Here is a 26236-nt window from a genome sequence, read left to right as displayed (position 1 = left end):
ACCTCACATGGGGCTCGAACCTAAGAATCATGAGCTGAGCCGAAACCAAGAGTCAGACACTCAGCTAACTGAGCCACCCAGGTGCCCCTCTACTCTGTTATTTTTGAACCATGCATCTCTTTCATGCTCCTCTGTATAAATGATGTAGCTCATAATAAACAAATTAAAGGGGAAAATACACAAAAGGAAAGTTGGATGTGGTTAAGGTAAGGAAAACATCTCCTGACTAAAATTACTAAACTAACTTGAAATTTCCTCTTCAGTAATCTGTAAATACTGGTAGCTCCTTGACCACATAGGTGTATCAGAATATAATGGTGGAGATGGGTGATTAGAACATTTTCACTGTATATAACAAAAGATGAGAAAGATTTTGCCAGTGATTTAGGGCTTCCATCCACTCATTCTCAGAGTACATTTGCTCATATTTAAAAATAAATGAATGAATTGTTCCACCAAAAAGTTAATGTAAGAAATCTGAAAGTAAATAGTAACTTCTCTTTTAGCATTCCCCTTCCTATGGTTTTAATTCAAGATTAAAAAAAAACAAAAACAAAAAACCTAACCATTGTAAAAGTCTATGGACCAAATTTTGGATTTTGGATTTTTAAAAACACATTTTCTTCCAGAGGAGCAGCAGCGTAACACTAAGCAGTATCTTTCTGGATATAAATGATATTTTTGAAGACTTACCAGTTTTTAATTGTCCATTGTTTCCTAAACTGTATTTTTAATTTCATTTGCTCTCTCCTAGGGAATGAAAGATGGCAGCACGCCGTGCATTAAAAGCTGTTTTGGTGGATCTCAATGGCACACTTCACATTGAAGATGCAGCTGTGCCAGGCGCACAGGAAGCTCTTAAAAGGCAAGCTATTCTCCAGGTTCAGCTGACAAATATGTTTGTAAGTGCCATTTTACCAAGGCAGATCATTAGCTAAATGGATGGCCTTAAGATGGCACTTTCCCAGCTTACCAGATATACAGGAACTGCCTTGGGTTTAGCTAGAAGATGTATGCACTATAATGGCCTCCAAACGTTTGTGTTCTAAACCTTTATTAGGTTTGGCCTTTCAATCTAGTCTTTTTGTTCTTTGTGTATGTGTGGCTTTATCTAAGTCAGTAATGTAAATTTGGGAATGAAAACTCAAGATTCTAAATAATCTGGAATAAATAGCATTGGAAAAATCACAAATGAATTCTGGAATCACAAAGTGAAACACACACACATACACAGAGGCGTAGTTCTGCCCGCTCCCCCTTCACCCAAGACCTTGCATTGAGTGTGCAGCTCATCAAGTAACATTTAGTTAAGAGACTTGAAGTTTTTTTTTTTAATTTTATTATTATTTTTTTTTACCATTTACTTATTTTTGAGAGAGAGAGAGAGAGAGAGAGACAGAGCATGAGCGGGAGGGGGCAGAGAGAAAGGGAGACACAGAATCCGAAGCAGGCTCCAGGCTCTGAGCTGTCAGCACAGAGCCCAACACGGGGCTCAAACCCACGGACCATGAGATCATGACCTGAGCTGAAGTCGGACACTTAACCGACTGAGCTACCCAGTGCCCCAAGACTTGAAGTTTTATATTTATTTCCATCAACTAATTTAATGCTTTCAAAGGTTAGAGACTATCTTCTATTTCTGATGTATCAACCACGGTATTTAACACAAGTCTAGATATAAGTTGAGACTATGGTAAAAGCTTGTTAGAGTGAACTGAATGTGAATGTTTGCTTCTGAGTTCTGAAAAAAAATATTCCGCCATATGACAGAGCTAATAATGCTAAGTACCTTCCTTTTAAAATAATTTAGGGAAGTTTTCAAAAATCAGCAGTACTTAGCATGTGGTGCTTACAATTTCCAACCTTAAAATATTCAAGAATGTGCTGTTATTCAAAAAATCTAGTGACTAGTGTCACAGTGCCAGGTATTAGAGCAAAAGATTGACATGGATTTTGTATTCTCAAGGAGCTTATTTTCCATCTGGGGAAACACCAGACATGAAGAGCCTGGTATAATCTGTTAGGGTTCAGTTGGAGTCTATTAGTTTAGTTAAAGTCATGATGTTCATTATACATGGGCAACGTGATCAAAGCCAAGAGCTTTTACTGCCATAATGATGAGCTTTCTACTCTGGATTGAAAGCAAAATCTTTTTCTTTCTGGTGAACAATGAGTGACATCTCTAAGTAGCTCATAAACTGTAAGCCTGCCAGTCTGGGGGGACAGGAGCCTACAAGTTGTTCTCTTACTGGCACTGGGGGGTTTCCATCCCAAAGAAATCACTGTACTGTGTCACTTCTGGTTTTGGTTTCTTCCTTCCTCCCTCCCTCCCTACCTTCCTCTCTCTCCTTTTCTTTTCTTTCTTTCTTTCTTTCTTTCTTTCTTTCTTTCTTTCTTTCTTTCTTTCTTTCAATTTTAGAGAGAAAGAGAAGGTGAGCTGGGGAGAGAGGTAGAGGGAGAGAGAGAATCCCAAGCAGGCTTCATGTTTGATCCCATGACCCTGGGATCATGACCTGAGCCGAAATCAAAAGTCAGACACTCAACTGACTGAACCACCTAGGCACCCCTGGTTTTGGTTTCTATGGAAACAGACAGACTAAGGGAAGTTGAGGGACTAGTAAAAAGACAAGTTTTTAAAAATCCTCGTTAAAAGTGATGTAATTTCACAACTTGAACTTGTTCATTTTTAATTATGTTAATAATAGTTATGTTGAAGTAATCAGTTTCTTTTGAGAGATAAGTTTAATATGTTTTTCAGAAGAGCTATCACACAGATATTATACAGTTAATCATGATTACAGTGAACCGTTTAATCATGCAGATTTATTTAATGTTCTTTGGGTGAATACTTAAGATTTTTTCTGACTTATATGCTTGCTTCTTTTAAATTGTTAGTACTGGGGCGCCTGGGTGGCTTGGTTGGCTGAGCATCCAACTTCAGCTCAGGTCATGATCTTGTGGTCTGTGAGTTCGAGCCCCACGTCGGGCTCTGTGCTGACAGCTCAGAGCCTGGAGCCTGCTTCAGATTCTGTGTCTCCTTCTCTCTCTGCCCCTCCCCTGCTCGTGCTCTATCTCTCTCAAAAATAAACATTAAAAAATTTTTTTTAATTGTGGTTAGTGCTATTACATTTTATGTCCACTCAAGATAGGCATAAAATAAAAAGCAACAGGGTATTAATATAAAATTTTAAAATTTTGCTAAATTAAAATTATTTTTAGATTAAAATATTGTAGAGCTGCAGCACCTGGGTGGCTCAGTCAGTTAAGGGTCTGACTCTTGATTTCTGCTCAGGTCATGATCTCACAGTCATGAGTTCAAGCCCTGTGTCAAGCTCTGTGCTAACAATGCAGAGCCTGCTTGGGGTTCTCTCTTTCTCTCTCTCTCTCTCAAAATAAATAAGTAAACTTTAAAAAATAAAATAGAATACCGTAGGACCAAGAAAATAATTTTTATTTTTAAAGAAAGCTTTCATGAATTCTCTTTCTGGTACCTGATTGCCAGTTTAGGTTCCAAAAGCAGATCATGGAATCAAAACAATCCTGTATGTAGACAGTTCAAGGGGAAAACACATTTCAGTGTGTAAAACTGGAATATGTCTTTGAGCATTCTAGATAGTTTCTGTTTCTTAACTTAGTAACACATGGGGGTCTTCCAGTCTCTAATTGACTAGGAAGGAGGAAAAAACATTCTGAGGTATTCCCTGTTCTCTTAGTGTAGATCAGAAGCTGTACCAGAACATGGATCAGAGTTCTGTCTCATCTGAGCTCTGCTGGCACCCAGCTGTGCAAAGCAGAGCAGTCATCGAACTTCTGCTGGCCCCTATTGTCCCGTCTTTGAGAGAAATTTGCACTGGTACACAATCTCTACAATAACTTTATCTCTCATAATCTGAGAGTATAGTAGTTACAGAGCTTTGTTTTTTTTTCACTTCTTTACTAAAACCCTGTGGTAAAACTTAGTTATTGAAGGCCCTCAAAAAGGTAAACATAGCTTTTACAATTTGACTTTGCAGCCTTTGGAGATTAAGCGGTCCATAGGACGTCTCTGGGGAGAGGGGCGCCTGAGGGGCTCAGTTGGTTGAATGTCAAACTCTGGATTTTGGCTCAGGTCATGATTCTAGTGTTGTGAGATTGAGCCCTGTGCTGAGCATGGAGCTTGCTTAAGATTCTCTCTCTCTCTTCTCTCTCTCTCTCTCTGTCTCTCTCTCTCTCTCTCTCTCTGTCTCTTCCTCTCTTCCTCCCCGTCTCTCTCTCTCTCTCTCTCTCTCTCTCTCTCTCTCTCTACCCCCCATTCCATCCACCCCCCTCCACCCATCTCATTCTCTCTCTCTCTCTCTCAAAAAAAAAAAAAATCTAGGTAGATTACAGAAAAGCTTATCTGCCATAAAAACATTTACTTGGTGACTTACCGTTCATTTTCTGACCTTTGGCAAGTGCTACCAAATTAGGTTGTATGGGGCTAGAATATAAAAGCTGCCTATTGACATCTGAATTTTGCTTTCCCAGGTTACGTGGTACTTCTGTAATGGTTAGGTTTGTGACCAATACAACCAAAGAGAGCAAGCAAGACCTATTGGAAAGGTTGAAAAAACTGGAGTTTGATATCTCTGAAGATGAAATATTCACTTCTCTGACTGCAGCCAGAAATTTAGTAGAGCAGAAACAGGTTCGACCCATGCTGCTAATAGATGACCGGGCACTACCTGATTTCAAAGGTACAGGAAATTTGGAAAGATACAGAAATTGGTTCTTCATATTTGCTTATAAATCAGTCTTAAAACTGGACTTTTACAAGTGTTTGTTTTTCCCCAGACTTCCTTTTATTATTATTATTATTGAAATGGTCAAAAGTTTGAATCTAAATTCATGTTTCTCAAACCTGTTTTGACACACTCCACAATAATACAATATGTAGTAACCCAGTACATCTATGTTTGTGTTTATGTATGTTAAACAATGCTTACTCTATAAGGTGTCCTTTGTTTTCTGTTTGGTTTACTTGTTTGTTTGAATTTGATGCTGCTTAGAACCCTCCAGATTAGTTTCACAATCTGCTAAATGGATCATGGCCCACAGTTTGAAAAACCACAGGTCAAAATCATTTTGCATATTATAATCCTCAATTCAGGAACCACCCTATTAATTTGATTAAATGAGATAAACTCAAGATCTACTTACTTAAAGATAGATATTGGAATCTTACATTTTATTTCAATTTGTGTTAATAGAACTAATCTGATTCCACTTAAAAATGATTGATTATGGGGAATTTATATTTATGATGGGCATGGTTTTTGAGACTGATGAATAAATCTTAATAATATTGTGAAAAAAATTGATCTCATTCTGTATAGTGAAGTTTTTAGAAGATTAAACTTTTTTCGTTGGAAAACTTAACAGACTCTGGGAAAATATCCTGGTTTTATGAAGCTTTATCACATTCCTTCTTTTTATAAATGATACTCAGAGTGAAATGACACAGTATAGAAAAATGGGTATATAAATACCTCATTATAAAACCATATGATGGCTTTGCAGATAATGATTAGGGAAATTCAGCATGCATATATAGTTAGGCTAAATCTCAAAACTTGTCCCATCAGGAGATAGACCAGTGTATCAAACAGTTATTATTTATAAGAAACAGAAGCCAACTTTGGCTGAATTAAATAGAAAATACATTTATTGGGGTGCCTGGGTGGCTCAAGTGAAGTGTTCAACTCTTGATTTCGGCTGAGGTTGTGATTTCACGGTTCATGAGTTAGAGCCCTGCATTGGGCTCTGTGCTGACAGTGTAGAGCCTTCTTGGGATTCTCTGTCTCTTAAATACTTATGTATTTTGAAGTCTCTCAAAATACGTAAGTAAACATTTTTTAAAAATACATTTATTAAAAGGACCTGAATGCTGGCAGGAATATAAAATGGTATACCTTCTATGGAGAGGAATTTGGCAATAGCTAGCAAAATCACATCTGAGGCAGAACTGCCCTTTGTAGGAATCTGCCCCTAAGAGATAGTTACAAAAATACACAATGACCTACAATCAAAGTTGTTCATTTTGGCCTTATTTAAAATAACAAAAGATTGGAAACAACCCAAATGTTATTAGAAGGGGCTCATTGGTTAAATTTATGATATGTCCACAAAAAATGGAATGCCTAAAAAATAAGGGCAAATTCTATCTCCTGATAAGGAGTGGCCTTCATAGGATATATTAAGTGAAAAAAGTAAGGTATAGAAAATCTGATGTATTTTCTGTGTAAGAAAATGAGAGGGAAATGGATATATATGTATACACACACACATACATATGTATATATGAAACAAATATATGTATATATGTGTGTATATATGTATACATATGTATATATGTATATATATTTCATATTTGTGAAAGGAAGCTAAAGAAGGATAAATAGGAAATGGAAAACTGGTTACCTAAAGGGGGAGGGAGGGAGAAAGGGATTAAGAGACAAGACTGCTCTACAAGTATCTTGTTATATAGCTTTCCCTTTGGAACTGTATATATATTTTGTATATTTAAAAGACAGTTCAAAAAGAAGCCAGTCCCTGAAAACTAAAATCAAATAGAAACAAATAAACTTAACTCTGCAATCAAGTTCATACCCACTTAGAGAAAAGAAGCACTTCAAGTGACTTTAAAATACAATATTTTTACTCTTTGTTCATAGTGGGATAAATTCTAAGGATAAAAGAAGTGCAAAGAAATTGTAAACTGCATTTAGTAGCCTTAGTGTTATTAGTAATGTTGGCTAGTATTATTTTGTTTTTAATGTTTGTTTATTTTTGAGAGAATCAGAAAGACCTAGTATGATTGGGGGAGGGGCAGAGAGAGCAGGAGAGAATCTGAAGCAGGCTCCAGGCTCTGACCTGTCAGCACAGAGCCTGACGTGGGCTCGAACTCATGAACCGTGAGATCATGACCTGAGCCAAAGTCGGATGCTTAACCTACTGAAGCCACCCAGGTGCCCCTACGATTATTTTTTTTTAAATTTTTATTTATTTTTGAGAAAGAGAGAGAGAGTGGGGAAGGGGCAGAGAGAGACGGAGCGAGAATCCCAAGCAGGCTCCATGCGGTCAGCTTAGAACTCAGTATGGGGCTCAAATTCCGAAACCATGAGATCATGACTGAGCTGAAACCAAGAGTTGGACGCTTAACTAACTGCACCACCCAGACACCCCTGTTATTATTATTTTTTTTAATATTTATTTATTTTGAGAGAGAAAGAGCATGCGTGGGGGCAGAGAGGGAGGGGGAGAGAGAATCCCAGAAAGGCTCTGTGCTGTCCTGCAGAGCCCATTGAGGGGCTTGAACTTACGAACCATGAGATCGTGACCTGAACTGAAATCAAAAGTCGGATGCTTAACTGACTGAGCCACTCAGGCGCCCAGATACTGTTATGTTTATTTTTTTTTATTTTTTTATTTTTTATTTTGTTATTTTTTTTGATACTGTTATGTTTAAAGCAAAGTAGTAATCATGCTAATATTGGTAGTACCCAAAATTTTATGTGTAAGTGAAAAGAGATACAAATATAACAACAAATAAGCTATGTATTACTAATTTTGAATTTAAAATATCATTAACAACTCCCTTGTTCTCTTAAAAAATACACGTTATTTGCTTTTCCACTGCAAAGGTCTAGAAGCAGTGACAAACAATGCTCAGAGGATGGTGTACTACCATTTCTGAATTACTCTACATTCGGGGCTACCAGTAAGGAGGAAATTGGAAACCTTGGGTATCTGCTCTTTCTATTTCTTCCCCTCACATTTTGGTGGACTCGATGATGCACATGGTTCAAGACAGGGAATGAGAAAGGCGAATAGGAATTGGTATGTGGATAATCCACAGAACCTTTAATCAGTCTTTTACTAATTGCGATGGTGAATGTACTCGTTTGGTTCTCATATCTGAAGTTCTGTTATCAGATACCAAGGCCTTAAACATGCTTTAATTATAAATTCATATTTGTGGAACTAAAACTAAATTAGGCATTTCAGTAGGAAACTATAGAATGAATCTACCTTCCATATTTATCACGAATGTGTTTGCCTCAACTGTGTCAATTAGAAAGTCTAATTTCCCTTGCCTCTTAGACTTTCAGTTCCTCATCAGTTGCTATTGATCTGATAGCTCATAGAGAACTCATGACTGTTCTTGTTGATTGTAATCAGCAAAGCTTTTTAAAGTTAGAAATTGTCACTTGTTCAAGAACATGAAGTTACAAGTTTCTGTGGAGATCTTCTAGTTACTGAGTAGCTGTAACACCATGCAAAAGGAATATGCAAAAACACTAGAAGACCCTTTTCTTTAAGTATTATTTATATTTCCAAAGTACATTGGGCAGGATAATCTCTTAAATTTCAGATTATGGCTACAGTAAAAATTTGTATTTGATTGACTAAAGCTATTTTATTATAAAATGTATCATTACTGTTAATTGCATTTGTCAACAATTACATATTTTTCCTTTCCCAGGAATACAAACAAGCGATCCTAACGCTGTGGTCATAGGACTGGCACCAGAACATTTCCATTATCAAATTCTGAATCAAGCATTCCGGTAAGTCTTCAGCTATTTATTTTTCATCTGATCATATACTACTCTCTTCCCTTCCTTATTCTCTGTCATGTCAGGTTATAGATATATTTTACTTTCTGGCCACCCAAATTGTACATGACGATAGATACCTTCAAGATCAACATTAAATCACATTGCTTACTATTTGCTTAGTTTTTTAAAAATAATCAATATGTTAAAAAGTGGTGATGATCTTTGGGGTTTTTCTGGTTTGTAGAATCAATATCCTCGGGCAGAAATTCATAATAAAATTGCAACTCTGAAGCTAGCAATTTTGTAATGGAACCCAAGTCCACCTGCTCGATGGGAAGCAAAGCCAATCACTGAGATACAGGTTTGCAGCAAGGAAAGCTTATTCGAGAGGCAGCCGGAGGAGGAGACCAGAGGACAAATCTCAAATCTGCCTCCCCAGAGAGGTAGAGAACAAGTGTTTTGTAATCATAGGGGTTGAGATTACATAAATATTGATGAAAAGGGCAGGGAAACTTACATGAGTATTCATGAGGAAAGATGGAGCGTGATCACTGAGCAAACATATATGTGACATATCCCAGGTTCACTTTGGGGTGGAGATTTAACCCCAGAATAAGGCAAAATTCAGCCCCTGACATCAGGAGGTCATCTTAGGGCAAAGAGAAGAAGGGGCTATGGGCATGCTCTGAGAGCTGGTATAAACTGAATGGGGTCTTGGGCTCATTATCTTACGTAAGGAGTGCAGGGCTTTGCTTGTTCATAGACTGCAACCATATCAGATGACCTTGAGTCCAAGCTTCTGCAGAGACAGCTAGTGGATTTGTTAGTGGGATCTGAAAAGACAAAATAGCTGATTAAGGGGCAACAGTTCTCTGAAAAACAAGATTTAAACTTTCTGCTCGTTTTAACCTCGTGGGGCATAGTTTCAGTTTTATGTTTTATTACCATTTCTGTGATTCTCCATTGACGATGCTATTCTCTGAGGAAGATATCATCCAGGCTAACGCTCCAAAAACAGTACATGTGATTCTTCCTCCAGTGACAATCTAGGCTATCAAGAAAAGTTGACACATTTGGCCACACTTTCAGAGATTATTTGATAAGTGATAATGGTAGTCTGAACTGGGATGGTGGCAATAGGAATGAAGAAGCAGATTTAGGTAGTGTTGACATGACTTGATGGACGGTTGGGTTAAGGGGGTGAGGAAGACCAGTGAGTCAAGGAAAATGTCCAGATTTCTAATGTGAGCACATGTGACAGAACACTCCCAGTTAGGGTTCAGGAGGTGGTAAGTTTAGGTTGGGGCTATTGGGCCTTTGGGGTATCTAAGTGGGGGTGTTCCAAAGACTGTTGGTAGAAATGGGGGGAAATAACAACACGGAAAATGTTACAAACCTTCACTTGTGTGTCCATTTTTTTACGTGAACTTTTCACTGCTGCTTCAAAAAGAAGACGGCATACTGGTTCTCATACTTCCTAAGATAAATTGTATCAGAATTTACCCGCAAATCTGCTCTAGAGTGAGATCGATCTTTTTCCTTGAATTTTTCATTTTTCATAGATTTTTCATTTTTCATCTTGTCTTTTATTTCTTGTCCAACCATTAAACAGTGTAATTTGCCTTTGAATTTATGACGAGCTAAGTAGTTGTAAATATTGCATCAGGTTACACTGAACTTGTTAAAAAACTTTGAATAGCTTGGTAAATTTTTGGTATTTAATTACAAAGAATGCCATAAAAACATCATTTTCTTTCTAGTACAGAGATCTGCAAGAATCATTATAATGTATACTTGATGTAGAATTCATTTCTTGATGTAGATGTCTAAGAATCAGAATGTTTTTAGGAAACTTTAAAATTCACTACAGGGTTCACACATCTGGGCACATTTTTTGCTGTTGCTCTTGGAAATGGATGTTCTCATGGACAGTCTTTATGGCCAAAACTAGCACTTTGGGAACATCCACCTTTTTCCCCTGTATGAGCATTAATTTTAGAACCTCAGTTAATGGAACCTATGGCTACTTATGCACTTTTATTTGCGACTTTCTTAGTCACTGTGATGGTCAAGCCTTTGTCTAAAAGGAATGAACCCACTTTTTATAGCTGCTCAGTATCCATTTACTATATTTGCTGGAGAACCATTGCTATGCCATGTTGCTTGAAGATGTACTTTGGGGTATATAGTACTAAACTTTCTTTTGCTTCGCCTACTTCAGTTATCCTCCTTTCGCTTCTTGGGGAAAGGGGCGGGTGGTTATCTGACGTGCTCCTTAAGTAAAATTTACAACTGTGCCACAATCAGTTTTCATTTAAAATAGAGAACTTGCTATGAATTCTTACTTCTGAACTTATCCCACTACCCTTTACCCATTTCTTTAACCACAGAATTCAAGGAGAAGGTATTGATCGATTTTAGCTGGTAATTTGGGAAGGACATATTTAATAGGAAGTTGGGAGGTCTCTGTCTTAGATGAATACTAGACTCAGGGTAATAAAAATGTACGTTGACATAATACTGACTTTGTAATTGCTCGGATGCTGTCTAATTAGTACACTTCCCTAACCATATTGATTTTTTTAAACACTACGTTTTAAAGCATTACAGTGCACTTATAGGTCAACTCTAATTTCACAAATGCACTTAACAGCTGGGTGGAGAATTAACAGAAGGATTTTAGGTCTTGCCCTTCTTTGCATATTGATGTCTCCACCGAGACTATGCCTCCCAACCAATGACTACAGCTGTTTGGATTGTGTGTGGCAAATATAGACATCTCAAATGAACCACCGATTAGCTAAATTACTATTCAGGTTGATAATGAGAATAAGCATTGGATTTTAAACCCCATTGCATAGCTGCCTTGAATAACAGCTTCAGGGGCATATTGCCCTCAGGCAGATACATCAACCTTCCACATTACACTGCCTCTTATTTACTGTGTTTTGAATGGGTACTTCCCCGCCCCCCACAAATGCACGGTACAGTCTGTCTACAAACGTGTGCTAAATGTCTGAATGAAATTGAGAACACTGAATTTAAAGAATTGATTTTGGGGAAGGGTAGGAACCACCTATAAGGAGTAGATACGATTTGGGTTTGGATTCTGTAAGACATTCAAATCCTAAGAGCCGTTGGTGGCTTTCCCCGTTTTGTCTCCTACTAAAAGATACAAAGTATAATATAATGAGCACTCATATGCCTGTCAACCAGTTTAAGAAATGCAAACTGTCAACACATTTGATATCCTCTGCATATCCCTCCCCAATTTTATTGCCCAAGACCCAAAAGTAACCAAGGTTATGAATTTTGTGTTTATGGTTGTCATACATTTCTTTATACTTATACCACATACACAGGTATCCGTAGACAGTATGTAGTAGTGTTTTGCGTGTTTTATATGGTACATATTCATCAATTTTCTTCATCTTCTGGTAGTATTGTATGAGTCATCAACACAAACATCCAAAGCTCTAGTTCCTTCATTTTCCCAGCCATAGTATGAGCTTGTAGCAAGGTTTTTTTGCATCTTCTGATCTGAGTTAGAAACCCAAAACTTGAGCATTTTAGTAATGGACCAATTATAATTAAATTTGATGATCTCTATGAGGAGAAAGGCTGCTGGGCAAGCAGCTCACTTAATAACCTAACTTGAAGTTAGTGACAAAACTAAAAAAAAAAAAAAAAAAAAAAAAAAAAAAAATCAGCACAAAAGTAATATGTCTTCATTGTAGAAAAGTTTAAATGTTCAAAAAAGAAAAAAGAATAAATAAAATTACCTGTAATCTTGCCACCTAAAGAGAACCCCAGTTAACATGCTAGCACATAGCCCGTTTGTTTCCACGCACATAAATATTTAGATAAAAATAAGAATGTATGACACTGTGTGGTAACTTGCTTTTTAAAAGCTCCTGAGTGGCTCAGTCTTTTGAGCGTCCAACTTTGGCTCCAGTCATGATCTCAGGGTTCTTGAGTTTGAGCCCCACATCGGGCTTGCTGCTGTCAGCTCAGAGCCTGTTTCGGATCCTCTGTCCTCCCCTCTCTCTCTGCCTCTCCCCTGCTCACACACACTGTCTCTCTCTCTCACTCAAAAATAAATAAACATTAAAAAAAATAATAACCCCACGACATATTGTACAAGTTTTTCTGTATTCTTTTTTTTTTTTTGATGTTTATTTATTTATTTTGAGAGAGAGAGAATCCCAAGCAGGCTCCATGTTCTCAGTGCAGAGCCTGGGGGAGGGCTCAAACTCATGAACCATGAAATCATAACCTGAGCTGAAAGCAAGAGTCAGATGCTTAACCAAGTGAGCCACCCAGGCACCCTGTTTTTCTATATTCTTAAGTAGTCTTCCAAAATGTGTTTGAGTCCCACAGCATATCCCAGTTTAAAAAGTGCAATAAATTGTGTAGCCATCTGCTTCCCATTAGTTATTTCCAGGATTTTAAAGTTAGTTTTGAAAAAATGAGAACATGTTTTCTAAGCAGTATTCGTGTTCATTCCTTAAGATTGTGTTCAGAAGTATCGTTGCTGGGTCAAAGGAATTTGGGGAAAAAAATTGCAGAGAATAGCTTAACCTAGGAAAAATTAAAGTTTTTTTTTTTTTTTCCCCCTAAATTAAGCGCAGCTGCCCTGGAGCTTCTAGAGGAGCTTATTAAGATGTCCTTATCACTGGAGATAAGTGACATCACAACTTTCACAGGTAAATGCAGAGATGCAGGCTGCTTAATGATAATGTTTCAGGACTTTGTTAATGACTTCTTTCCTATAATTGTTGCAAGGTACATGAGTCCCCAAAAAGTCTTAAAGGGGTGTAGAAATTAGGTTTTTTTTTTTTTAATTTTTTTTTTCAACGTTTATTTATTTTTGGGACAGAGAGAGACAGAGCATGAACGGGGGAGGGGCAGAGAGAGAGGGAGACACAGAATCGGAAACAGGCTCCAGGCTCCGAGCCATCAGCCCAGAGCCTGACGCGGGGCTCGAACTCACGGACCGCGAGATCGTGACCTGGCTGAAGTCGGACGCTTAACCGACTGCGCCATCCAGGCACCCCGAAATTAGGTTTTTTTGGTTTGGAGGAGGAGATTCTTATTACCGTGAATGGTTTTTGTTAAATATTGAATTGCTTTCTTCACCCCATCTCCTTAAGAAAGGAAATAAGACATTTACTCCGGTATATTCAGTTCCTTAGAAAGAGAAGAAGAGAAAGGGAAGAAAAAAATGAACAATACTGGCCTCAGATATTAATGCATTTGGACAGTAACTCCTGAATTTTTTTCTAGGTGTTTGGAGTCCTGGATAAGAGCAGTTCCAAAACGATGTGGCAGCAGGGCGTAAAGTAGGAATATTTCTGTGGGCTTTTTCTGTTTTGAAAAGGCCGATTATGATGCAGTTTTTTTTAAATTTTTTTTTTTAACGTTTATTTATTTTTGAGACAGAGAGAGACAGAGCATGAAGGGGGGAGGGTCAGAGAGAGAGGGAGACACAGAATCTGAAACAGGCTCCAGGCTCTGAGCAGTCAGCACAGAGCCCGACGCGGGGCTCGAACTCACGGACAGTGAGATTGTGACCTGATCCGAAGTTGGACGCTTAACCGACTGAGCCACCCAGGCGCCTCTATGATGCAGTTTTTTAAATTGAAGTCCAGATTATAAAAATAAAACACTTTGGAGGTGAGAAATTGTTTAAGACTTATGAACATGAGTTATGTAAAGCATTCCATTATATATATATATATATATATATATATATATATATATATATATGCAAGAGGACTTTATATGCCAGTTTGAAAATCAGAATACAGAACTGAGTTGAATATGAGTCACTAACTACTCTTCTTTTTTAATCAATTGGAGAGATTCTTTTATGGTCAGGGCAGCTCTTGCTGCTCCAAATAAAAGCTTCAGGTGAGTAAATCACATGAATATATTACTGATTTTTTTAAATTGGATGTATAACAGGCACAGTAAGGTGTACAGATTGTCAGTATACAACTCAATAAAATTAAAAAAATTTTTTCTTAATGTTTATTTATTTCTGAGACAGAGAGAGACAGAGGATGAGTGGGGGAGGGGCAGAGAGAGAGGGGGATACAGAACCCGAAGCAGGCTCCAGGCTCCGAGCTGTCAGCACAGACCCCGACGTGGGGCTCGAACTCACAGACCACGGGATCATGACCTGAGCCAAAGTCGGATGCTCAACCGACTGAGCCACCCAGGTGCCCCTCAATAAAATTTTACACATAGACAAAACTGTGTAACCTCCACTCTGATCAAGAGCAGAACATTTAGAGCGCCCTAGAAGGCTCCCTAGCCCAGTCAACACTACCTCTTCCGTAAGGTAACCACCATGATTTCTGTCAGTATTACCAGTTCTTGATCCTCATGTGAATGAAATCATCTAATTGTAGCATGTTTGTGTGTTTGTGAGATTACCCAGGTTGTTGCATATAACAGTACTTAGTTTTGTTTTCTTCTTTTTCTTTTATTGTTGTTATGTTGTACAGTAGTCCATTGTATGGATATGCCACAATTTGTTTATTTATTTTACCATTAATGGCATGTAGATTGTTTCCAGTTTTGGCTGTTATGAATAAAGCTGCTACGCACATTCTTCTACATGTCTTTTGGGCGGCATATGTGCTCATTTCTCTCGGGTCTGTTATCTAGGAAGGAAATTGCTGGGTAATAGGATAAGCACTTGTTTAGATTTAGTAAATATTGCCGAACAGCTTTCCACAGTGATTGTACCAGGTCATATGTTCCCACTAGCTGTCAACAGGAGTTCTCCTTGCTCCCCATTCTCATCAGTGTCTTGCTAGTCTATGTAATTGTAGCTGTTCTGTTTGGTGTGGCTGGTGGTATCTTACTGAGTTTCAGTTTGTATTTCCCATATGAGTAATGTTGTTTTCACATACTTATTGGCCATTGGATAGCTTTTGTGATGTGCCGTTCAGATCTTTGGCCTTTTCTGACTGGATTGTATTTTTCTTACTGATTTGTAGGAGCTCTTTATACAGGTCTTTGGTTGGACATATGTACTGCAGCTATCTTATCCCTGTCGTGGGTTGCCTCCGTTAGTAGTATCAGAATTCTAATCATATGAGGACATGAAGTTCTTAATTTTGATGGAGTCCAATTTGTCCATATTTTCTTCTATTCTGCTTAAGAAATCTTTGCCTACCCCACAGTCATGAAGGTATTTTCCTGAGTTTTTTTCTACCAGCTTTGTTATTCTACCTTTAATGAATACATCTGGGGTCTATTTTAATTAATTTTTGTGAATTATGTGAGGTAAAAGTTCACTTTTCTCCATACGGATATCCAGTTGTTTCAGCAACATTTATTGCAAAGACCCATTCTTTCTATTCTAGAATTGCAGTGGTGCTTTTGGTGCTTTTGACATAAATTCAGTGACTATAGATGTACGGCTCTGTTTCTAGATTCTCTATCTACGCTTGTGTTGTTCCATACTGTCTCAATACTCTGGCTTTCTAATAAGTCTTAATATCCAGTAGTGTTCATTCTCCAACTTTAACCTTTTTTAAAATTGTCTTGGCCATTCTACATCTTTTGAATTTCCATATAAAGTTTGGAATTAGCTCATCAGTTTCCACACACAAAAAAAGCCTACTGGGAGTGTGATTGGATTCTATTTAATCTATGAATTGGGGTAGAATTTACAATGATATCTGAACGATGATGTCTCTTACAGTCTATGACAATGGAATGTATCTCCACTTAGGTTTTATTTTTGTGCTTTTTCAGCGGTGTGTTTACAGTATGGGCCTTAGATGTTTTGTCAAATTAATCCTTTTATTTCTTGTTTTTTGAGGGTGTTATAAATGGCATTTTATTAAATTTCATTTTCAAGTGGTGTTGCTAATATACAGAGGTATAATTGACTTTTTGTATGTTAACCTTGCATTTACTGATCTTATATTTACTTACTAAGAAAATAAGTTATTTGGAGAGTCTTTTGGATTGGATTTTCTACATAGTCAATTGTGGCACCTGCAGATAATGAGAGTATTCCTTCTCCCCTACCAATTTTTATGTTTTTATTTCTTTTTTTTTTTTTTTTTTTTTTGCTTTATTCCATCTGGGACCCCAACTGCGGTACTAAACAGAAGTGGTGATGATAGGTAACCTGCTATTAATGAGACAGTGACTGTGGCATTATGACATTGGAGATATTCTGAAGGTTTCTGTTAATTGTTAATGAGCTTTTCCTTTGATACATCTCACGATTTACTATTGTTTTAATTTGAGCTTTTGGTAGTTTGTGTTTCTCGGGTCAGTCGGGAGTGTCAGTACTTTGGTGATCGTCTAATCCAGTGGTTCTCAACCAGAGACATTTTTGCTTCCCAGAGGACATTTGGCAATGTTTGGAGACATTTTTGGTTGTCACAACTGGGGATGAGCAGTGCTGCTGGTACCTAGTAGGCAGAGGCCAGGGATGCCACTAAATGTCCTACAGGGTATCTGACAGCCTGACAACAGCATTTTCCAGTCCAAGAGGTCAGTAGTGCCAAGATTGAAAAGCCGCCGATCTACTTCAGCCTCTTCATTTGAGAAGAAACTGAGGCCCACAAACATGACGTGATTTGCTGTTACCTATTGTAAATAGCATAGATACCACACTTCCTGTATTTATGAAGAAAAATAATTGCCATTACTGTCAGACAGATACTCTGAAAAGGTTTGCATATATCATCTCTGTTCCCCAAGATGGTGGGCATTATTCCGCATATTAAATCAAGACACTCAGACGTACAGGGCTTCATCCATGAATTTATTCAGTAGCCATTTAGTGAGAGGTGCCGGGGCTTTTTTTTGTTTGCGTCTGGGAAGTAAGAGATACCATGATGAGTAAAACTGATGGGCATGGTGGAAATTATATTCTAGTGAGGAAGACAGACTAGTCACAGTTGAGTAAGGACTATAAACTATAGTTTATACAGGAAGTGATACAGGGGACAAAGGGTGATGAGGGAAGAGATTGGAGGCAAGGAGGAAGTCCACTTTACATATGGAGGTTGGAAATGCTTCCTTGTTGTGTGGACGTTGAAGCTGAGACCTGAAGAGTGAGCAGAAGATAGCTTTGTGAAAGTATGGGGAACTGTTTCAGGAGGAGGGAACACTGGGTATTTGGGTTGAAACACAACAGAGTGACATTTTCTTTTAAGTGAGAAAAGATGATTGTGTCTGGTACACAACCATGGATAGGGAAGGTGACTTAAGACTGGAGATGTAGACGGGGGGTCAGACAAGGCAGGGACTTAGGCTGTAGTGAGGACTTTGGGTTTTATACTGTTTGAAGGGAGAGTTGTTGAGGGATTCTGCATGTGGAAGGGATATGATCCTATCTTTCCTTTTTTTTTTCTTTAAGTTTATTTATTTTGAGAGAGAGAAAGAGAGGGTGTGAGAGAGCACATGTAGGTGGGGGAGTGGCAGGGGGTGAGGAGAGAGAGAGGGAGAAAATGAATCCCAAGCAGACTCCGCACTATAGTGCAGAGCCCGGTGTGGGGCTCGAACGCATGAACCTCAAGACCATGACCTGAGCTGAAATCAAGAGTAGGATGCTTAACCGACTGAGCCACTCAGGCGCCCCTACAGCCAGAGTTTTTTTTTTTTAATGTTTATTTATTTCAGAGAGAGAGATGCAGAGACAGAACATGAGCAGGGGAGGGGCAGAGAGGGAGAAGGAGACACAGAATCTGAAGCGGGCTCCAGGCTCTGAGCTGTCAGGACAGAGCCCGACGCGGGGCTTGAACCCATGAACCGTGAGATCATGACCTGAGCCAAAGTTGGACACTTAACTGACTGAGCCATCCAGGTGTCCCAACAGCCAGAGATTTTTATTTTTTTATATTAAATATAATTTATTGTCAAATTGGTTTCCATACAACACCCAGTGCTCATCCCAACAGGTGCCCTCCTCAATGCCCATCACCCACTTTCCCCTCTCCCCCACCCCCCATCAACCCTCAGTTTGTTCTCAGTATTTAAGAGTCTCTTATGGTTTGCCTCCTTCCCTCTCTGTAACTTTTTTTCTCCCTTTCTCCTCCCCCGTGGATTTCTGTTAAGTTTCTCAGGATCCACATATGAGTGAAAACATATGGTATCTGCCTTTCTCTGCCTGACTCATTTCACTTAGCATAATACCCTCCAGTTCCATCCATGTTGCTACAAATGGCCAGATTTCATTCTTTCTCATTGCCAAGTAGTATTCCATTGTATATATAAACCACAATTTCTCTATCCGTTCATCAGTTGATGGACGTTTAGGCTCTTTCCATAATTTGGCTATTGTGCTGCTATAAACATTGGGGTACAAGTGCCCCTGTGCATCACCACTCCTGTATCCCTTGGGTAAATTCCCAGCAGTGCTATTGCTGGGTTACAGCGTAGATCTATTTTTAATTTTTTGAGGAACCTCCACACTGTCTTCCAGAGTGGCTACACCAGTTTGCATTCCCACCAACAGTGCAAGAGGGTTCCCGTTTCTCCACATCCTCTCCAGCATCTATATCTCCTGAGTTGTTCATTTTAGCCACTCTGACCCAGCCAGAGATTTTTAAATCCGGCCTTCCTTGTGCCTTTTTTCCCTTGTTTCTTGAACCTCGATAATTTTACAGTTAGATATAGACAGAAAATTCTCAGATTTATTGCTGGTGCATTCCTGGTGGTTACAAAAGCAACCAACCCTTTGTTCCCCTGTCTAGAAATTGTACAAGTATTGGGGTGTCTATTTTTGATTTTTTTTTAATGTTTAACTGTAAATATCTTTTTATCTGTGTCCTAGAAAACATTTACCTGTCAGGCCATCCTGAATATACCTGAGCTCTTCGGAGATTCAGTAAAGCTCATGTTGTGCAGAGAAGGACACTAAAAGCAGGCACCACTTCCTTGCGAGATGCCTGTCTTCTCCAGCCTGGTGAAGAACCAGTTCCCATTTAGAGAGATGTGGACGAACCCACAGTTTCAGCCCTTCCAGGGAAGGCACTAAAGTACTGTCTGGGAATTAAGTACACACATCAATCAAGCTGATAAGTCTTATCCCCAGTTAATATATAATAAAATATTAACAAAGCTAAATCAAATGAGTTTTTAGTTTAGCTATATCAGTGGAAAGCAATTTTGAGGTCTGTTGCATAAAGAATTCCAGTTCCGTGGTAGAGTAGCAAATAAATGGGATTGGGGGTGGGATGACAAGAGGAGGGGATAGATAAATTACCCATTATTATCTCACTATCAGCAGTGTTTCTTTAAGGCCAACATAGTGGCTTTATCAGGTTTCCTAACCATTGGATTTCGAGATCAGCTTTAAGAAGTAAATTTGTATTAATACTTAGCGAATACATTTGGAGGATCTATCCTATGCTGTGAACAATTCATAGTAACTAACAGTAAAGCCCTGTAATAGTCCAGTATTGGTTTTACTTAATAAAATATTTAATCATAAATGTCTGAATTCTGCATCTCCCACAGGAAGGCATTTCTGTGCCCACTGACAAGAATAATTTAGCAGTTTCATAGTTGAGCGCTTAATTACTCATAATTGTGAAGGGTAAGACGTGATGAATTCCTCCTCGATGGACATACTAAATATTTTAACTAAGGAGATGGCTTAAAGTAAATTAAGCCAGTGAGATCATTTATTACATTGGTTAAAAGCAGTTGAAGAAATAGATCTTGCCCCGCATCCCATTAGATGAGACTGTGTGCGTGACAGTCTCTGCTGTGTCCCTGACTGCAGGCTGCGCTGTCGGGATCGGTGACCGGTGTCTGGGGAAGGGGGTTGGGAGGGAAGTACGAAGAAGCTGGTGCAGTTTCTTGGATTATGTTTTGCCTGAGTCACTAATGAGGCTCCTTAGCTCTATGTAGAGTTTGGTTCTCAAAAGACTGGGAAAACTCTTTCTGCCCTTTTCGTTGGCCTGAGAGCATTTGTCCTAAATCAGGACAAAGGAAGGGACTCGGCACTTGGTGTGTGTTTCAGGGAAGATGGCCTCATTTGCAAAGTAATGTCCAAGCAGTCAGAGGTACAACGAAGAGGTAAAGGTAGAAGCAGAAAGTCCTTGTAACGTGCTCTTCTAAATTTCTGAATTAGAAGGAAACTTACATTCTGGAGTCAAGAGGAATCCAGATACTTCCAGAATGTGTCAGCGCGGCAACAGTTGTGTCAGATTGTAAAAGGCTCAAGAGCCTCCCGCTTACCGTTAGGGAAGGTTGAAACAACTTGTCTCATTAAGTTAAGCTTCTTCCCTCGAGTGTCTTATTTAGCTTTACTTCTCTTCATTCTCTCCCTGGTGATTTGGGTAAAGTGTCTGAAACCACTAAAGGTAAAAGGTTGAAGCAATCCCAAATTTAATAATCTATCACCTTTCTTGTGCGTATCTGAGTGTAATTCCCAGCAGTTCTCAGCGAATTCATTAGAAGACAGCAAGTCATTAAAAGTTAATAAGAAACTATTTGTTTCTGTGAGTGTGAATAAAACCACTTTGTGAGTCTGACATTCTTTTCCAGTCATAAAAGCCTTGCTTTTAGCCAATTTCCATTTTCTCTGTCTCCCCAGGTTACTCCTGGACGGGGCACCTCTGATCGCAATCCACAAGGCCAGGTATTACAAGAGGAAAGATGGCCTGGCCCTGGGGCCTGGACCGTTCGTGACGGCTTTAGAGTATGCCACAGACACCAAAGCCACAGTAGTGGGAAAACCAGAGAAAACGTTCTTTTTGGAAGCATTGCGGGGCACTGGCTGTGAACCTGAGGAGGCCGTGATGATAGGAGATGTAAGTAGCAAAGGCCCGGAAATGCCCTGAGCTCACCCATCATGCTGGGAAGACCCAACTCCAAAGCACTGCTTTGAAAGCCACACAGACTCTGTTACTGCTGATACCAGCTGGTAGTAAGTGGTACCTACCTATAAACAGGCTTGTCCGTAGATGCATAGTGATGCTCTTCTAAAGAATTGAAATTTTGATTATTTCTGACATTGTTCACAGTGTGGTGAGATGTGTGCGATCCAAAAGACCATTTAATGCAAGTCAATTAAATGCTTTGTATGTCTTTTTGAAGAAAACCTCTACACAAATTTCAGTTTTTTTGAATATTACTTACGCAGAGAACAACGTATACCTAAAGAATTCTACCATTATTGATTTGTTTTCCCTAGTATATGCTTTATGGACGAACTTCCCAATCAGTGTGCCACAAATAGCTACAGATATTGATTACCTCAGCCCTCTGAGTGGTAGAGCTGACCCTGGATGATCGAGGGCTTTAGCCAGTGACCTCCGGCCAGAGAGCACCTTGTCAGTTTTGCCCAGTGTCCTGGGAAAACATTATTTTCTATGTGTGCTATGAGGAGGAAAGAGCCAGAAAGCACATTGGCTTGTGGCAAGTCAGTGGCAAGGATTAGATTTCAATTTTAAATAAACGCTTTAGGGGCTAGAAGGGACCATCGAGGTTGTCTGTTCCAAATCCCCTCATTTGATAGACTGGAACGCTGAAACCCAGAGGGGAAGCTTCAAGCTTAAATTCCCACAGCTAATTAGTGGCCCAGCTGGAGGTAAACTGCAGGCTCTGGACTCCCTCCAAAATAAACCATAGATCCCTTGCTTTCTTGACTTGTGATGGTGCAGGTGTATCGTGGGCCTCATTTCCTCTTCCACTTCCCTGTTCACTCACCTGAACCTGAATAGGGTGGTCGTTAAACTCGACGTAGCTTTGAGAAACCATCTTTTCAGCCCCATCTTTCCCCCTTGGCAAAGCAGTAGCCGACTTTCCTAGGCACATGTGTGTCTGAAGACGTGGCGATGTCAGAATTCTTTATCCCAGGAGTTTCCGGTATTGGGACAGGATGGGAGATGGCAAGGGCATGTGATGGCCGTTGTTCAGCGGCGTGCAGGTTGTTACCTGAGAGGCGGTGGGTTTCCCTCCCTTTCCTTGTCCACTTTCCCCACCTCCCTTCATCTTTCTCTTCCTCTCCCCTCTCTCTGCCGCTTCACTATGGCAAGTTTAGATGCAACAGAAGGTTTTAAATTAGACCTTGAGTAGAGATTTTGACATTCTAGAACTCGTTTCCAAGGTCTGTTGTTGAATATTAATGATTTTTGAGAAAAAAACTTTTCTTCAGGCATGGTCTTGAATGAATCCTGTCTGTAAAAAGTCCCATAAAGACATGAGATGGCAAGATTGATTTTCTTGATATATCTTCCAGCCCTTGGATTTTTATTTCCTGACGTTTATCCTCAGTCAACCAAGCATATTCCTCTCTACCTTGGGTAAGAATTGCAAAGAAAGCTCCCTTTTCTAACTGATCTGTTAGCCCCAAGGGTGGAGATAACCGAGAATCTCAGTATTCTGGTTTGGCTTGAATCCACCTGTGAGGGAGGGCCAGCTGGAAAGTAAGGATAGTGTGCTACTTGGGCAGCAGAAAAGCCGACTTCTGAACCTAGTCCGTTCACTATCTGCAGGTGGATCATTTACCTTCAAGGCTGCCAAATGGATAGAATGCTTTCTCCTATGATCTGTTTTAAGAGGAGACAGATGTCCATGTGGAAAACATGAACTGTGTGGGGTGCCTGTGTGGCTCAGGTGGTTAAACATCTGACTCTTGATTTTAGGTCAGGTCATCATCTCACAGCTCATGGGATCGAGCCCCACGTCAGGCTTTGGGCTGACAGTGCGGAGCTTGCTTGGGATTCTCTCTCTGCCTCTCTCTCTCCCCCTTTCCCGCTTATGCTTGCTCACTCTCAAAAAAGATAAACTTAAAAAAGAAAAGAAAATATGAACTATAGATGTGCTGTTTGTGTTTGGTCACTAGAATTACTGCTGTATTCTGGTGTACATTTTCCACCTCTGTAACACTTCCCTTGGTTCCATGTGGATGTCCCCCTTTTCCTCTCTTATATTTTAAGGAAAAAAATGCTCACGGTTGGCCATCCCAGCCTAATCCATCAGCCAATTGGTAGGGTTTTGTTGTCGAGCTCACTGAAGACAGTGAACTAAATGCTTTCTTTATGCTTTTCTAGGATTGCAGGGATGACGTTGGTGGGGCTCAGAATGTCGGCATGCTGGGTATCTTAGTACAAACTGGTATGTATCCACTACATAAGCCTTCTCTAAAACAGATGGTAAAATACACTTGCTTAAAGAACAGTCTTTGCAGAAATGACAAAGCCCACGGGGCACTGTAATTGTCTTTCTGTCACAAAGCAAAAATAAAATGGACTCTGGGTCTCAGGGGAAAAAGACAGTGTGGGAGGGCCCATGCTGCACAAAATTAAGAAGATCAGAGAGGGTTGAGAGGTCATTTTGCAACTTACCTAGAGGTAACTATCGTGCTGGTTGACAGTTAGCATTTATGTGATTTTCTGGATATACAAATCACCACATTGGAACGGACCAGAGACCACTGATGGTGATGTTCTATGAAAATATCTTTTTTTAATTTTTTTTTTATCGGTGTCAGCTAGAAGATGATAAAGTTGGTTTCCTGAGGAACAGGTGAGCCGAGGGATCTGATACTTTGTGTTAATGTTTGCATTTTTAAAAAATTACACAAAAAGTTTTTATCTTTCACTTACCATCTTAGGAACTATTTTTCCTGTACCCAAATTAGAAATACTGTTAGTGGTCCCTCAAAGTAAATTTAAGGAAAAGCAGACCTTAGAGGACTCGGCTGACACAGAATTATGACTACAGTGGTCCCGCTCGGTGTCCTGGGTCCTGGCCTCAGCCTGCCCTGACCAGCCATGCAGGTGCATCTGCCGGGTGTCATATTTAACAAAAGAGCTGCAACTCAGAAATTTTTTAGAAAAAGTACATTTCCTCCTGACTGACATTTATTCAAGGAAATGTGGCTACAGAAAAGCTATTTTAAATTTAAAAATAGAAGCAAGAAAACCTAGCTGCAGCTCCCATGGAACAAGAAGCATTTGGCAGGGCCCGCGTGAACAAAGAGCACAGGCTGTGCCAGGGCTCCGGAGGGAGGCTTGGAGCCTGGCAGAGGGTGACACCGGTCACTCCATAATTCACATCTCTCAGTCAAAATGATCAGCACCGTCCCGGGAACATTACTGCCCTTTGATGTAAGCAGAACAGAGGAGGTATCAAGGTCAAGTCCAGAAGAGTCCTCACTCTCGTGATCCCTCCCTACATCTTAATTTCCAAATTCCTGCCATTCGCTGTTTTATTTTCTGGTCACTGAGGAAATCTTCAGGTAACTATTTTTGCTCTTGTGTATTAGTCCCGTGAACATTTTCTTTCTTTAGGTCACGTAATTAAGGATTTACACGAAGTGTCAAAACCGTCCCACACCAGTGTCTCGTAGGCCCTGCTTCCCCTTCCCCTGGCTGGCCTCTGCAGCTTGTCCCTTCTTTTCTGACTGCCAGTTGGTTGTGATCAGCCTATCACAGAGGCACCCAGTTAGTCTTAGAGAAGCCAGCAGCCTAACATAATCAGATTGAAAATGTATAACCAGTAAAGCAGCTATGTCCAGTGCAGGGAAACGGGCCCGTCTGCGCTGTTCATCTCTGGCCAGGAAAAATCCCAGGTGAGCCCACTGTTGTAAAAGCAGACAAAACAGCTGGCTGCCTTGATAAACTTGAACTCCATGCATGTGAACAACCAGTAGACCTCCCGGTGTTGAAAATTATCCTAAAGATTTTAACCTCTTCGATTAGAAGGGCTTCTTGTGGATAGTCTTGAGCAGTTTTGTTTCTCAGTGAGTAGCACACGGTAGACGCTCAGGATACGTTTGCCCAGCGGTTTGTTAGTAAAGGTCTGTGGCTGGTCCTGCACAAAATTGATTTGTTTAGCATGTAAAACAATCACCTAGAAAGGACAGGGCCAGTCTTTATCTAACATCATCAAAACGGCTTCCTGTATTCTCCCTCCATTCATCATTTATCCACCCAGGAGAGCACCGAGTGCCACAGTGAATGCGGCAGTCTTGAGTGACATGGCCAGCTTCACGCCCTCGGCCCACATTATTGAGCACGTGTTGTATGCCAGATACAACTTGAGGTGCTGGAACTCTCACACCTGTGTAAGCCACCGTGTCCATTTGTACTTTGTAGACACCCCACTTGCAGGGCCAGACAGAAGCATTCTGCGAGCCCTTATCTCCATGGTTGAGAAACTTGACTTTCACATATTTGCCCTTAGCCTCTGGGTCCAGGAAGTAGGTGGTATGAGCAGTAGTCAGTCATTGACTCATGGATGAGACCCAGTAGAAACATGGCAAGAGTTTATACTTCATGGAACTTAAGCTTGAGAAAAAACTAGCAGCAGAATTTTCTGTGTGGCCCATGCTGTGAACAGGTGCCTTGAGGACACTAAGGTGAGTGAGGGAGATCTTCATTACCTCTGTACATTTGATGCTGGCTCTGTTCTGTAAGAATTCACAGTAAGACAAGGCAGGAAGCGTCTTCACTGTGCAGAGGTGCGGAACAAGGGATCTTTCGGCTTTGTGTTTGCTGGGCAAAGCCTCTTGAAGAGGTAGTTGTAGAAAATGGCAGGAATTGTAGAAAACGGTGGGTCTGTTGTTAGGGAAGCTGGATTTATGGAAAATTGCCCAGAAGGTGCCGAAGGATGAATGGCAGAGATCACAGAAAAAGGGATGAGACAACAAAGAGAAGGGG

General features: G+C 39.9%; 1 protein-coding gene across 6 annotated transcripts in view; it reads left to right on the top strand.

The window, feature by feature from the left end:
* HDHD2 (haloacid dehalogenase like hydrolase domain containing 2) overlaps positions 1–26236 on the top strand; it is a 36625-nt gene that overhangs the window by 8311 nt on the left and 2078 nt on the right. For all 6 annotated transcript variants that reach the window (XM_047828225.1, XM_047828224.1, XM_047828227.1 and 3 more), the window contains exons 2-6: positions 755–865; positions 4507–4715; positions 8504–8588; positions 21163–21379; positions 23624–23687. In XM_047828225.1, the coding sequence (XP_047684181.1) occupies positions 765–865; positions 4507–4715; positions 8504–8588; positions 21163–21379; positions 23624–23687 (676 nt within the window). In that variant the 5' untranslated portion in view covers positions 755–764. The remainder of the gene's footprint in view (positions 1–754; positions 866–4506; positions 4716–8503; positions 8589–21162; positions 21380–23623; positions 23688–26236) is intronic.

This window comes from Prionailurus viverrinus, chromosome D3 (assembly GCF_022837055.1).
Source record: "Prionailurus viverrinus isolate Anna chromosome D3, UM_Priviv_1.0, whole genome shotgun sequence".
In the NCBI taxonomy this organism is placed as follows: Eukaryota; Metazoa; Chordata; class Mammalia; order Carnivora; family Felidae; genus Prionailurus; species Prionailurus viverrinus.
Note: the sequence above shows the minus strand (reverse complement) of the source record. Positions and strands in the feature narration are given on the sequence as shown.